At 50.3% G+C, this 13,278-nt stretch overlaps 2 protein-coding genes across 2 annotated transcripts; one reads left to right on the top strand and one right to left on the bottom strand.

Annotated features, from left to right (window-relative positions):
- The first annotated feature begins 653 nt into the window (after window positions 1–653).
- Window positions 654–7,439, top strand: LOC114800545 (TRAF3-interacting JNK-activating modulator-like). Its single transcript, XM_028998043.1, has 14 exons — window positions 654–873; window positions 1,778–2,147; window positions 2,318–2,441; window positions 2,521–2,578; window positions 2,654–2,681; window positions 2,812–2,841; window positions 2,960–3,055; window positions 3,786–3,857; window positions 4,142–4,282; window positions 4,364–4,501; window positions 6,094–6,250; window positions 6,337–6,461; window positions 6,765–6,830; window positions 7,167–7,439. Exons 2-14 carry the CDS (start codon window positions 1,806–1,808, stop codon window positions 7,353–7,355), a joined length of 1,566 nt encoding a protein of 521 aa, XP_028853876.1. The 5' UTR covers window positions 654–873; window positions 1,778–1,805; the 3' UTR covers window positions 7,356–7,439.
- A 104-nt stretch (window positions 7,440–7,543) lies between these two features.
- Window positions 7,544–12,947, bottom strand: irf6 (interferon regulatory factor 6). The gene is made up of 8 exons (XM_028998042.1): window positions 12,767–12,947; window positions 12,120–12,315; window positions 11,616–11,811; window positions 11,428–11,517; window positions 11,146–11,352; window positions 9,599–9,991; window positions 9,371–9,489; window positions 7,544–8,368 (listed from the first exon to the last, which is right to left on the bottom strand). The coding sequence occupies exons 1-8, from the start codon at window positions 12,931–12,933 to the stop codon at window positions 8,141–8,143; spliced, it is 1,596 nt and encodes a 531-aa protein (XP_028853875.1). The 5' UTR covers window positions 12,934–12,947; the 3' UTR covers window positions 7,544–8,140.
- Window positions 12,948–13,278: the final 331 nt, after the last annotated feature.

Below are 13,278 nucleotides of genomic sequence, written 5' to 3'. Positions count from 1 at the left end.
CCAGTGCGTCCTGGGAAGGTATTAAAGGGAAGAGTCATCTCCTTCTCCTGAGGCGTGTCTCCAGTTTAGAGCCGCAACTAATCAGATCGAAGGTCCGAAGGTGATCCCTGTCCATGGGGACCTTCAGGGTTCCTCTGCCAACTCGACGTTCCACGCCTGGACACCCGACAGGCCGCCGTAAAGCTGGGAGATAAAAATAATTTGCCTGGTGCTAAGCATCTAGTCAGATTCACCTCCACCATTATGAAATACTGTCAGGTTCTAGATCTGCGTGATGGCAGATCCAACAAGGGCCTTAACTCAAGACCTTCCTTTTTAAAGAATATTTAGATTAAATTGTAATTTTCTTGTTGTCGAACTTTGTGTACAGAATCTACAACAGCGTGAATAAAATAGATGTATTCATAGTTGGGAGTCCTAGTGAACCAGAACTGATCTCTTCATCGATGGTAACATGGAAGCACGTTGTAAGTCGCTCTGGATAAAGGCGTCTGCCAAATGCCGTAAATGTAAAATGTAAATGTAACTTTATTTTCCCAGCATGCTCTGTGCTGTGAGTCTGTAGAAGGCCTGTAGGTGAACTTCTGACCTCACCAGAAGGCAGGTTCTGCGTTCTGGTGTCGGGCCCTCCTATGACGACTGTGCAGGTTCTGTGCCGTGTGCTGTGGAAGAACCCAATGAATGGAGAGGTTCCTGTTTTTCGGGCATCACACCCCGCCTCCTGAGAGGGCGTTCTTGTCAGGGGGGTGGCGGAACAGAACAAGTGCTGCGGTTTCCTCTCACTTCCTGTGCAGAGAACGCACCAGCAACTGACAGTTGGTTCTCAAAGGCTCCAGGGCCGCAGCCTGAAGAACCAGGGCTCTGCGTGAAAAGGTGAGGCTTTTAGAACCACCCGTGCTCTGGATCGTGAAACGGTGAGGCTTTTAGAACCGCCCCAGCTCTCGACCGTGAAAAGGTGAGGCTTTTAGAACCACCCGATCTGTGGATCGTGAAACGGTGAGGCTTTTAGAACCACTCGAGCTCTGGATCATGAAATGGTGAGGCTTTTAGAACCACCCGAACTGTGGATCATGAAACTGTGAGGCTTTTAGAACCTCCCAAGCTCTGGATCATGAAAAGGTGAGGCTTTTAGAACCACCCAAGCTCTGGATCATTTAAAGGTGAGGCTTTTAGAACCACCTGAGCTCTGTATCGTAAAACGGTGAGGTTTTTAGAACCACCCGCGCTCTGGATCGTGAAACGGTGAGACTTTTAGAACCACCTGAGCTCTGGATCATGAAACGGTGAGGTTTTTAGAACCACCTGAGCTCTGGATTGTGAATAGGTGAGGTTTTTAGAACCACCCGAGCTCTGGATCGTGAAACAGTGAGGTTTTTAGAACCACCTGAGCTCTGGATTGTGAATAGGTGAGGTTTTTAGAACCACCAGAGCTCTGGATCGTGAAACGGTGAGGCATTTAGAACCACCCGAGCTCTGGATCGTGAAACGGTGAGGCATTTAGAACCACCCGAGCTCTGGATCGTGAAACGGTGAGGCTTTTAGAACCACATGAGCTCTGGATCTGGACGGTTTTCTGGTCCGAGTGGGCGGCCGCTCTGCAGGGTGAGATACGAGGCCATCTGATCACCACATCAGAACCGGGGCGTGTTTCCTGTCTGGGTGGAACTTCAGAAGCCCACAGCTGTCATTTATGCTTCTTTAAATGCATTTGTTTAAACTCTGACATTTATGCAGAAGGACCTGCCTGAAACTGGCTTTGGTCATTTCTGTCCTGCAGACCGACCGGTTTGATACAAGCTGCAGACATGGAGTCCAGCAGGTCACCCAGGAGACACGTGAGGTCGGAGAGCTTCGAGCAGAAATGCGAGCACAGGGCTGCCAAGCACGAGTGGCTCCGGGACCGGAACAACGCCACCACCTGCCGCAGCCCCAGTGTGCAGACGGAGTCCGACTACAAGGCCACCATGCGGCGCAAGCGGGAGAAGGAGCTCCTGAAGCGGCGAGGGATCAGCGGTGACGCCGACGTCACTCAGGTGAAAGTGACCCTGAGGGAGAACCGGCGGAGGGCGGAGCCGACCCACAGGCAGTCGCTGGTCGTGGCCCAGGATCTTGGAATTACCTGGCCGGACACAAGGGCCCTGGAACAGGTCAGTGCAGGATTACATTTACTGGATGAGGACTAAAGGATCAAGATCAATAGATCTTACCTGACCTTTGACCCTGATAAGAACACAAAAGCCCTGATCCAGCACATCGTGGTCTAGGTAACCTCAGTCTTTATGAACTACTCGAGTAAACTGACTTTTGGATCCTCCAGGCATTGTGGGTCAGAGGTCACCCACTGCAGGACCCTGTACAGGAGGGCAGCGTCTCCCACAACCTGCAGCAGGACGCCCCCCTGAGGAGGAACCCAGAAATCACAGCAAGGACCGGAAATAAAGGTGGAGGCTTTGAAGTATGAAATATATAGACATGGAGTCTGGTATCTAGAGTATCAGAACATGCTCCTCTTCTTTGCAGATCAGAAGAGTCCATCCAACCGACCGGTCCACGTGAACGTCTCCAGCACACAGACTGAGTGAGTCCCTCTACCCTCTGTCCAATTTCGTGTGTTGCTGGGTGGCTGACCCCTGTCTCGCTCTGCTGTCGACAGGTCCGGCTGCGTCACCGTAAAGGAGGAGGTGAGGAGGTTCTAGCAGAGCTCAGATGGAACTCACAGGGTTAATCTCTTCAGGAGATTTGATAAGAGCCACAACGGCACCCATCTTTGCGGCTGCTGCGAGAAATTAACCCACATTTCATCCTTTTCAGGTCCTCCTCCAGCTGGCCGAGTACCTTCAGGTGTGTAAGAGTCAGTGTTTGCACCGTTGCGGCGGGTTCTACTGCTGGTTCTACTGCTGGTTCTACTGCTGGTTCTACTGCTGGTTCTACTGCGGTAACGTTCCACTGCTGCACACAGGAGGCGCTGTGGAGGGAACAGATGCTGAAGAAAAAGCTGGCGCTCCTTCAGGAAGGGACGTCCGCCCTACTGCTGTCCTGCGACAAAATGTGGAGGGTAACCCCACACACACACACACACACACACACACACACACGCGCAGTACTATGTCAATTCAAAGATTTTGCAGTGAGTCTTTTATAGGAAAAGCACCAAAACTACCTCCAGCGGCCTAAAAACACTGCATTTAAACTGTTAAAACATGAATTTGGGGAACAAAGTAGGTTATAATTGAAGAGTGTTCAGCGCACATGAATGGGCGGTAGTTTGGGGAGCAATCCCCTGGGCATTTATTTTGAGCCCCAGTTGAAATGAATGGGGGGAGAGAGTCATAACTGTACTTCCAAATGCCCCTGGGACATAAAACGTATGAGAAAAATCTGCTTAAAATACAAAAAAAATAAGCACGTCTATTCTTTTCTTGTACATACTACCAAACGTTCTGGTTATGCGCAAAAATATTTCCACTTCCCCTTTAATGAAGAAGAATGCTATTTCTAGTATTGCTCTTCATGATAACAAACTCCGTTTGCAGCGTGCACGGCTAAGTCCTAGGAGTCCCCGTGGTTTTAGGAAGAGAAAAGGCAGACGACACACTGCTGCCTGTGTTCAGCTGTGAAATTTCTTTAAAAACTGAGACAGGAGGCCAGCGGCAGGCAGACGGCGCACCGTGAAACACCAGCAGCAGTCGACCTGCATCCTGTTCCTAACCTCAGTTTCTGTAAGGCGGAAACACAGTGTAAGTGTGTGTGTGTGTGTGTGTGTGTGTGTGTCATATCTCTCTCAGGGCGGGTTTAAAGAGGACCTGCTGAAATGTCAGATCGGCGCTTTGGAGTCGCAGCTGCAGGTGTGCAGCCAGGTATGTTCATATTTTGTAATGAGATCTGCATCTTTAATGCCGTGTGGGGGACCATTAAGAAAATTATTTAGTTTTTCCTATTTTATAACCCATTTAAATATCAATGATGATGTTTTAAATAAGTCCATTTCCTTGTACATCCACAGCAAAGTGAAAATAACAATTCATTAATTATTGATTTATTTTTGGGGGGGGCCTCTATTCCTCCTACTTCGTATTTATAATGAATTTATGCAGTAAATGATTGAATCATTTTGACCTGTGACCCCCCTCACCTCCTCCAGAAGTTTTCCAGGGATGTGGGCAAGAGGCTGCTGCTGCAGATGGAGGAACAGAGGCAGGTGGAGGAGGAGAAGACTCTCGGCGCCCTGCAGACGTTGACTGCGGAGAAGAGCCAGGCTGAGGAGAAGGTGTCCAGCCTGGAGGTGAGACAGACACGAGCAACTGCGGCCTGAGAGGGGGGAGAAAAAACGAAGCGCGCTCACATGCTGTGTCTTGTCTGCCAGAGGGCGCTACAGGACAGCGGGGACGAGAGCGAGCGCTGGCGGGGTCTTTACCAGGAGCAGGGGGGGGTCATTGTCCAACTCCGAGCATCTTTACAACAGAACTCAGAGCAGATCTACAGCCTGCAGGACCAGCTGGAGGTAAAACATGTTCACAACCAATTTTCTCAACATCCAGGGAACCTTGGGAACCTTCGACGTGGATGGTCTGGTTGGGTGCAGATTTTTACACCATTAGAATGAGATCAACAACACAACAACATTTATTTCTTATATAGCCCATAATAATCACATACAGTATGTCTCAATGGGCTTTGACAGACCCTACAGTTGACACCCAACACACTTGACCCTTCTGCACACAAAGAAAAACTGTAGAAGAGAGAAAAAAGAAAGGAAGAAACCTTGGGAAGGAGGGATACAGAGAGGGACGCCCTGCAAATGGTGTCTGTCCAAGAATGATGATTTGTCCAAGAAAAAGAAAAGTGTCCATCATAATGCTACTGGTACATTTGAAGATCCCTGAAGCTGTAGCCACGATGGAGTTGGTGCTGCACCAGCACCAGATGCAGACATATCAGACACGAACATATAAAAGGCGTTACAGGGTTAATATTTACATTCGCTTTTAGTGGGAACTGTGAAACGGAGAAAGAAATGATGTAAATATGTGAACGTTGCATCTTGAGATGCTAGATGCTAGAGTCTGCTTCAACTTCGCACCTCCTCACCATTTTTGCATCTTTCTCGCTAGTCGAAATGCATCTCCTGACCGTTCATTTACTGCGCAAGTCAGTGTAAAGATCTGTCGGGTTCAGGCAAAGATCTTCAGCTCCGTCGAGGCCACCTGGTGGAACGCCAGGCACCACAGGACGAGTTCAGATGGGAGCGGTCAAAATTATTACTTTATTTTGGGAATTCTATACCAATCTATACCAATCGGGCTGGATTTATAAGACCAAGAGGCTGGATGTGGCCCGCAGGCCATAGTTTGTCCATCCCTGGTCTAGAACAACAAGAAATAAGTTTGGGAGGTTCGGACTGACTGGTTACAGTAGATGCCTGCGTACGTGTAACGATGCAGTGGTGGCCTAGGGGGTTAGGAAGGTTGTAATCGGAAGGTTGCGGGTTCGAAACCTGAGGTGCCACCGAGCAAAGTCACCGTCCCCACACACTGCTCCCCGGGCGCCTGTCATGGCCGCCCACTGCTCACCAAGGGTTATGGGTTAAAAGCAGAGGACACAGTCACTTCACTTGTGCAACAACGTCCCCAGTGGACAATCTAGGACAACCTAGGTGAGACGAGCATCATAGTATCAATGTGTTTTAACTTTTAGTGATTGTCACATGTGATACACAGCAGCACAGCTCAGGTGCACACAGTGAAATTTGTCCTCTGCATTTAACCCATCACCCTGAGTGAGCAGTGGGCAGCCATGACAGGCGCCCAGGAAGCAGTGTGTGGGGACGGTGCTGTGCTCAGTGACACCTCAGTGACACCTTGGTGGATCGGGATTTGAACCGGCAACCTTCTGATTATGGGGCCACTTCCTAATGGAATGCGTGGCGAAAAAGATTTGTCTTTAGCCTGGACTTAAATATTGACACTGTTTCGGAGTTCCAAACATTATTAGGATCTCAAAACCTGCACTCACACTGGCCCTCCATGGACCAGGTTCCTCGCCACCACTAAAGCCTTCCTTGCACCTTTTGCTTTGCCCATTGTGCACCAGAAATCCAACAGAGAAGCTGTGGACCTACGAGGTCAGCTGCAGGATGTCCAGGATGAAAATGTGGTGCTACACAACAAGCTTCTCCATCAGGTCTCCTACCTGCAGAACCAGGATCTGGACCAGAAGGAACAGGAGTGCTGCTTCAACACCACTTCAGGTACCTGCTGCAGCATTTTTGGTTAGAAGATGGCATAGATGCGTTCTGATCTGCATTCACACCAAACCATGACTGAACCATTCCAGAGGAATCTCCATCCAGCAGACAACAGAGGTGGTCGGGAGGTCTTGCACAGGGCACACAAATTACCCAGAATTCCACCGCCCAGCCTGCTGTATTCATCAAAGATCTTCATCTGAGGGAGGAGGAGGTGAGAACTTCAAAACTGGAGGTTCCTTTTTTTGCAATTATGTTAAGATGACCTGCTTGAGGTAGAGCGTTTTCTACGAGGACAGGTCCATTGTTAGCTGTGAACATGTCATCTCAGCTCTGTATGTTGCAACATTCCAGAAGAAATCATAGCGATCTTCTAGAAATCAGAAGCACAAACATATAATTATTTAAGTTGAACTCACTGACTGCTCCATAATGAAGAAGACATTTAGCTCCAGAAATGAAAGAGAACCTCACGTTCTTGATTACATTCACAGCTCAGTTTCTCTGTTGTTCTCAGGCAGTTCCCTGCGACCGTGGTCCTTCAGTTCCTCCACAACATCAGAGCGGCTCCAGGAAGGGAAAGGTCAGTAACACCAGTAGCGCAGACCACGGGTTCACGAGATCGTTCAGTCAAACCATCGTGCTCCACTCGGGAACCAGTGACAAGGACACTGCAGCACTGACTCAGGACTTGGGAATTCATCCAGACCATTCATCCTCCTCAATACCAACCCGACACACAAAGGGGTCCCAGTCTGTACTGTTCTCTTCTGTGGTTCCTAGATGGTGGTATGAACACAGCTGAACACGTCCATGCTCTTTGAGTCAGGAGCACCTTTATGGCTCTCATTGTCCTGAAGCTTGATGAACGTCTGATGAACGTAGCGAACATAAATGTTCCCTCTCTGTCTCCACCAAGAGTCGCCCCGGCTGCTGGTTCAGCTTCCTTCTGCTGCTGCTGCTGTTGGCGGCGGCGGCGCTGTGGTTTCATCACCACGTCGACAAAGAGCAACTCCAGGATCTCTACCGGTGGCTGGAGGAACTTCTACAGAGCTGCCTGCAGGAAATCGCATCGCCGCAGCATCCCAAGTGCTTTAAGCCGATATGATATAGATTTCTTTAAAAAAAAAAAAAACTTAAAACACACTTTTTTAATTTTTAGGAAAACTAAAATAGTATTTTAGACTGTTCTTACTCAGGGAAAAAAAACGTAGAATGTAATTTATGCAAATGTTTCATCTCTGCATTTATTTAAATTTTTTTTATAAGTCATGTTTTTCAGAATAAAAAATAAGCCTTTTTTAATCTGTTTATTTTGTCATTTTTTACAAAATGAGTTTATAATCTATGCAACATTTCAACAATAATTTTATTTCATAAAAGCAAACCAAAGTAAAGCACGTTAAAAGCAGCAGTTTACAACAGGATGTTGGGCCCTGTGGCCAGAAGGCATAACAGCATCAGGAATCGGTTAAAATCGCGACCAGTTATGAAAAAAAAAAAAAACAACAAAAAGGGCCGAAAAACTAGTCCCCGCACCCCATGATCATAAACTACAGAGTGCATACAGAGCAGAAAAATATTATATATTAATTCCTCCTGATGAACTAGAACTGTATGTATATATATTTATATATTACTGGCTACACACTCATCTATACAAACGGACAGTTGAAATTGTGTCCGCGGGTCGGGCTGTTTAGTGCAATTTGAACGGCGGACACAGAGCCAATCATTAACCCCCCCCTCACTGTAACAAGCAGGACTTTGACCCACCACGCTCAGACCGGTGTTTATCTAAACCGCCGAGCTCCTGGTTGTGAGGAATGGTTTTTTAAATCTGGAGTAGAGCATGCAATGCGCTGGCGGACGCATGGAGGCGGAGCCTGGTCGCTAGGCCTGCAGGGTGGGGGGCAGGTGCAGGCCGGCGCTGTGGGCCAGCTGCCACCCCTCCTGTCCCTGGTGGGTCTGCAGCAGGCGGTACAGCTGTTTCAGGTGGGTGACGATGTTGTCCTTGATGTCGGGGGTGGAGATCTGCAGCCGCAGGCTGCTGCTGTCCAGGGAGTGCGTGCAGTCGCCGGAGAACATCTCACTGATCATGCGCGCCACCACCGGGATGACCTGCAGAAATGTTTCACATGAGGTCGCTGGAGGTCACAACATGGCTACTCATTAAACAGAAACCCATAGATCATGTCTGTGAACCTACACACGCGTTGGTTTTTAATGGCTGCAGCAGATAAACTGTGAAATAAGTGGTAACGTTTCAAGTTTTTTTTTCCATCAGTAAGAGGAAATCCAAGTTCCAAGAACTTTAGTGAGGTCACAACCTTTACAGGAGAGATGTTCAAATGTTATCATTTTATTATTGCAGATTTGCACAGTAAATATTTTACATGGTACCCTTTCAAAAATATTTACATTTAAATTTACAGATTATACACCGCAATATTACATGTACGGCATATCAGACGGCCTTATCCAGAGTGACTTACAGTCAGTAGAGACAGGGACAGTCACCCTGGAGACACTGAAGTGTCCTGCTCAGGGACACTATGGTAGTGGGTGGGGGTTTGAACCTGGGACTTCTGGTTCATAGGCTAGTGTGTTACCCACTAGGTACCACCCCTCTATACAGTCTATGGTTCAAATTATATCGCAATATGAATTTAATGCCATATCGCACAGCCCTGCATTCGATTCACGGTACAATTTACTTTTGTTTATAGAAAGTTCTCACAATAAATATTTTCCCCCTTTTATCATTACTGAGAAATTGCAACACAAGATAAATCTAAAACAATAAAAACATATACAATGTATATATGCAAACATATACATCGGCTAAACCGAAAAGAAATAAAATGAATTGTCTTGAGGTAAAACACACCAGCGCACTTCCTAGCAGATCACAACTTTGTTTTCAAGTGTTTAACCAGAAGAACCAGGTTCAAACCCCACTTACTACCATTGTGTCCCTGAGCAGGACACTTAACCCTGAGTGTCTCCAGGGGGGGACTGTCCCCGTAACCACTGATTGTAAGTCGCTCTGGGTAAGGGCGTCTGGTAAATGCCGTGGATGTAAATTGAGTCGGGAAACGCGTGAGATTTATAAACAGCTACCTGAACCGTGATGAGCTTCCTCTCCTGAGGTCGGCCGTCGGGCCACTCCTCCCCGAAGCACAGGAGGATGTCGAACTGGGGCAGGCCGGCGGACTGGCCCCTCTGTTGACCGAGGACACCTGGACGGCGAGCGGTGGAGCCGGAATTCCCGCCGTGAAAGAAGAGAAAGGAGGAGTCAGTGAACTTTCACCGCGTTACCTACAGGCCAATACGGAAGCATTAAAGTACCGCTGAGGAAGGACTCCAGGCAGAAGAGCTTGACCTTCTTCTGCCGCTCGATGAGGTTGGGCGTGTTGGGGCTGGGGGCGCAGGGCCCGGACCAGTAGACCTTGCACTGGCAGAGGCGCACGGCGTAGATGTCGTGGCCGCTGACCTCCAGGATGAGTCCGCGGTCCATGACGTCCAGCAGGCGGTTGGTGAAGACGCGCTGCTTCTCGTTGCTGATGTGCTCGGTGGAGGGGAAGCGCAGCTGCTCCAGGCTGACCGGGCCGAACAGCTCCTCCTGGTGCATCATGGGGCCCAGGTCGCCGTAGAACAGGCGGCAGCCCTGCGGGTTGCTGACGGTTATCGCCGGACATGCGTCCTTCCCCCGGTACTGGAACTGGACCTCCAGGTCGGTCACTGTGGAGGGAAGAGATGGTTGCACACGTCCTGGAGCAGGGAGGGGACAGGTGACACGCCAGCTCTAAGTAAAAAAGTGAAGTGATTGTCACTTGTATACAGCACACAGTGAAGTGTGTCCTCTGCATTTAACCATCACCCTGAGTGAGCAGTGGGCGGCCATGACAGGCGCCCGGGGAGCAGTGTGTGGGGACGGTGCTTTTACTACACAATGGTAGTAAGTGGGGTTTGAACCTGGGTCTTCTGGTTCATAGGCGAGTGTGTTACCCACTAGGCTACTACCACCCTGACGTCGCGATGCGCTAATCAATATTCCATATTTACGTCACATCATGTTTTCAAATACATCGGCGAGGTCGGGCCGCCACAGTCGCTACCGGCACTACTTCTTAACCAGAAAACCAGCGCCGTTATGATACAATCGATGCAGAATCGGCCAAGCCTGCACCGCGATGCGTCGATTACGAGATTCGCTTGAACACCCCGGTGTAATCAGACGAAAACGGCACAATCAGACAATATGCAAAAGCTTCGGACGCGTTGCCGTTCCTCGCGTGAGCAGTCAGGCCACATCCGCACAAATTCGTTTTTTTACTCGTACAGTTTGATTTGGGGGTTTACGTCTTTTCACCTCACTCTGCCTGGCGCGTAGATTGCGACGACCTTCAGTCGACCTCTGGTGGCCTCGACCTCTGGTGGCCTTGAATTTTGACCACAACACGGCACTTTTGAACATGGAAAAAGTATTAATGATTTAAACTGGCCGAAGGAAGCTCCTTTCTAAAAGTAAAACGTGACCCAATGACGGGAGAAAATGCCGAGGCGGCAGTGGTGCATTCGGGGGCATTCGGGGCAGTGGTGGCCTAGCGGTTAAGGAAGGTCGCCGGTTCGAATCCTGAGCCGCCAAGGTGCCACCGAGCAAAGCACCGTCCCCACACGCTGCTCCCCGGGCGCCTGTCATGGCCGCCCACTGCTCACCAAGGGTGATGGGTTAAATGCAGAGGACAAATTTCACTGTTTGCACCGTGTGCTGTGCTGCTGTGCATCACATGTGACAATCACTTCACTTTAAAAACTTTAAAACTTTCCCGCGGTCACGGCTCGTACTAGAACTCGGGAGATTTTATTATCCTTGCGCGCGAGGAAAGGCTCACTGGGTAGAGAGCTGATCCACGTCTCGGGCGAGAGGAAGGAGATGCTCTCGGTGAACGGCTGCGGCGGGAGCTCTACGGGCGGGGCCGGAACCTCCATGTCCACCGGCTCCTCTTTGGGCCAGACCTCAGCCGGGGGCGGGCAGCTCGGGGGCTGCATCGGAGAGACGGAGCCCGGCGGGGTCCAGACGGGGGGCATTGGAGAGAGACCTGGCGGAGGGACGAAGAAATGAACGTTCTCGGAACGTTTAGCAGCTTGGCCTTCACAGGCCCCGGATCACCTACCACTGCCGGGGTAGGGTGGGGGTGGCTCAGGGGTGTCAGGCAGCTCCTCCTCATCATCTTCATCCTCCCAGGGGACAGATCCTGTAGAGCCTGACAAGGACATCTCACAATGACAAAAATGACTAAAAGCGTCAAAGCAGAGATGCTTTTCAACACCATCTAAGCATCCAGCAGGACGAAGAAGGAACCTGGGTTGCTGATGGGCTGCGGAATGTCGCAGACGTCGTAGATCTTGAGGGGGTCCATGGGCACCTCCTTCGTGCCGTCGTACACCAGGTTGAACTCGCGACTCTTGTTGAGGGCGCAGCGGAGCTGGGCTTTCCACTTGGCGGGGTCCGGCTCGTCCACACCCTCCTGGAACTTTCCCGTCTCGACAGCCCACGCCTGGTACAGGACAGGAGGTTTTTTTTTTTTTTTACCCTCAAACCTGATCCACGCCGTTATTGAAACCACACGGGGCATTTACTCGATCTATCAGCAAAAGGTCATATTGCGGTTATGGGTGTTCATATCATTCATGTGGGTCTGGTCCTTGCATAAAAGTTTAACAAAGAATTAAACCGATTAATGAAAAACGGCCTTATATGCCTGCAGCACACAGAAATTCACGTGCACAACGCGTCTAGGATCTGCACATGGAGAACAAGTTCTACTCTCAGCTGGAGACAGGGGTTCAGAGAAGAAGCGTAAACCTTAAAGATGGTGTTTTCCTCCTCGTGTTGAGGGGTGTGGCGGGTGGCGTGCTTCCACGGGATCTGAAAGCGCTTGGCGTCCCGGTTGATCCACACCAGGCCCGGGTAGAGGCCGCTGTCCACCTGGGCCACCAGCCACGGCTTCAGCCGCACGCGCCTCGGATGGGCCGCCATCTCGGGCCTGGAAGCTGGACCGCTAGGTGGCAAAGACAAATACGCATAGGTGTCCCGGTAACAATCTGAAAATCAGGCGGGTGGCGTCACTGTTTACACCGGATTCTGTCACATGGTCCCAGCGGACCCGTCACCAGGCCAGTCCCAGACCGGTTTAACCCCAGAAGCGGAACTGTCCGACTGATACACAGGGGTCATGACCCCTGCGTGGCCAGGGTATGCACCAGAGGGCCCTGAAAGATTCTGGTGCAGAACCGGGTCCTCCGGGTCCTCCATTACCCCACCACCATCTTCCTGGCCGGGTGTTCGGAGCCGGGACGAGGCGAAACCAGTCAAACGTGCCCGGTTCGGACCCGCCGCGGCGACGAAGGGCGCAGAAACGGCCGAGGCGTCGTACGAACGGCCAGAAAAGAAATATGGCCACGACGTCCCGCGGCGTTATCGATCCTCGCCGTTTAAAAAAAAAAACCTACCTGAGAAGTTCCGTCCCGAGCAGGAAGCGCGTTTTCGCCGTCCTCCCCTCCCGGAAACTCGGTGCGCGACCGAAGGCGAGAGTCGGCGAGTCCTTTGTTTCCCGGGCCGCGGACTTCCCCGCGGTGCCGCGACTCTTCCCGAAACTCAGGTACACGCGTGACGTCATCGGCGCTCGGCGGCGACACACCTTTCGCGGCGGCGCGGGGGCCGAGAATATTCCGGCGGGTCACCTGGGCACAGGCCCCGCCCACAACATTTATTCCATTATTCATGTGCTATGTTTCATCAGCTGTTATAGTCTACACAAAACAACCGAAGCTGTTTGCAATAAATTGTCCAACTGCGTAGTTATCTTGCAAGTAAATCCTGCTGTTAAATATTTAAATTAGTACTAATAATAGTACTTATTTAAGCTTGATTTCTCCGCCTTCATTGTCCCCGCGTTTATTGTGACGTTTCGGCCACGCCCAGAAACCGCCTGGAGCAACAATAACAATATATACATTATTTT

Source organism: Denticeps clupeoides, chromosome 12, assembly GCF_900700375.1.
Source record: "Denticeps clupeoides chromosome 12, fDenClu1.1, whole genome shotgun sequence".
NCBI lineage: Eukaryota > Metazoa > Chordata > Actinopteri > Clupeiformes > Denticipitidae > Denticeps > Denticeps clupeoides.
Note: the sequence above shows the minus strand (reverse complement) of the source record. Positions and strands in the feature narration are given on the sequence as shown.

Excerpts from the sequence above, each read along its gene's own strand:
- LOC114800545 (XM_028998043.1), top strand. The coding sequence starts at position 1,806 with ATGGAGTCCAGCAGGTCACCCAGGAGACACGTGAGGTCGGAGAGCTTC. Across the intron at positions 2,442-2,520 it reads AGCAAGGACCGGAAATAAAG|ATCAGAAGAGTCCATCCAAC; the intron begins GTGGAGGCTTTG and ends TCTTCTTTGCAG. Across the intron at positions 6,462-6,764 it reads TTCATCTGAGGGAGGAGGAG|GCAGTTCCCTGCGACCGTGG; the intron begins GTGAGAACTTCA and ends TGTTGTTCTCAG.
- irf6 (XM_028998042.1), bottom strand. The coding sequence starts at position 12,933 with ATGACGTCACGCGTGTACCTGAGTTTCGGGAAGAGTCGCGGCACCGCG. Across the intron at positions 11,353-11,427 it reads CCCACCCTACCCCGGCAGTG|GTCTCTCTCCAATGCCCCCC; the intron begins GTAGGTGATCCG and ends TCCCTCCGCCAG. Across the intron at positions 9,490-9,598 it reads CCTGGAGTCCTTCCTCAGCG|GTGTCCTCGGTCAACAGAGG; the intron begins GTACTTTAATGC and ends CTCGCCGTCCAG.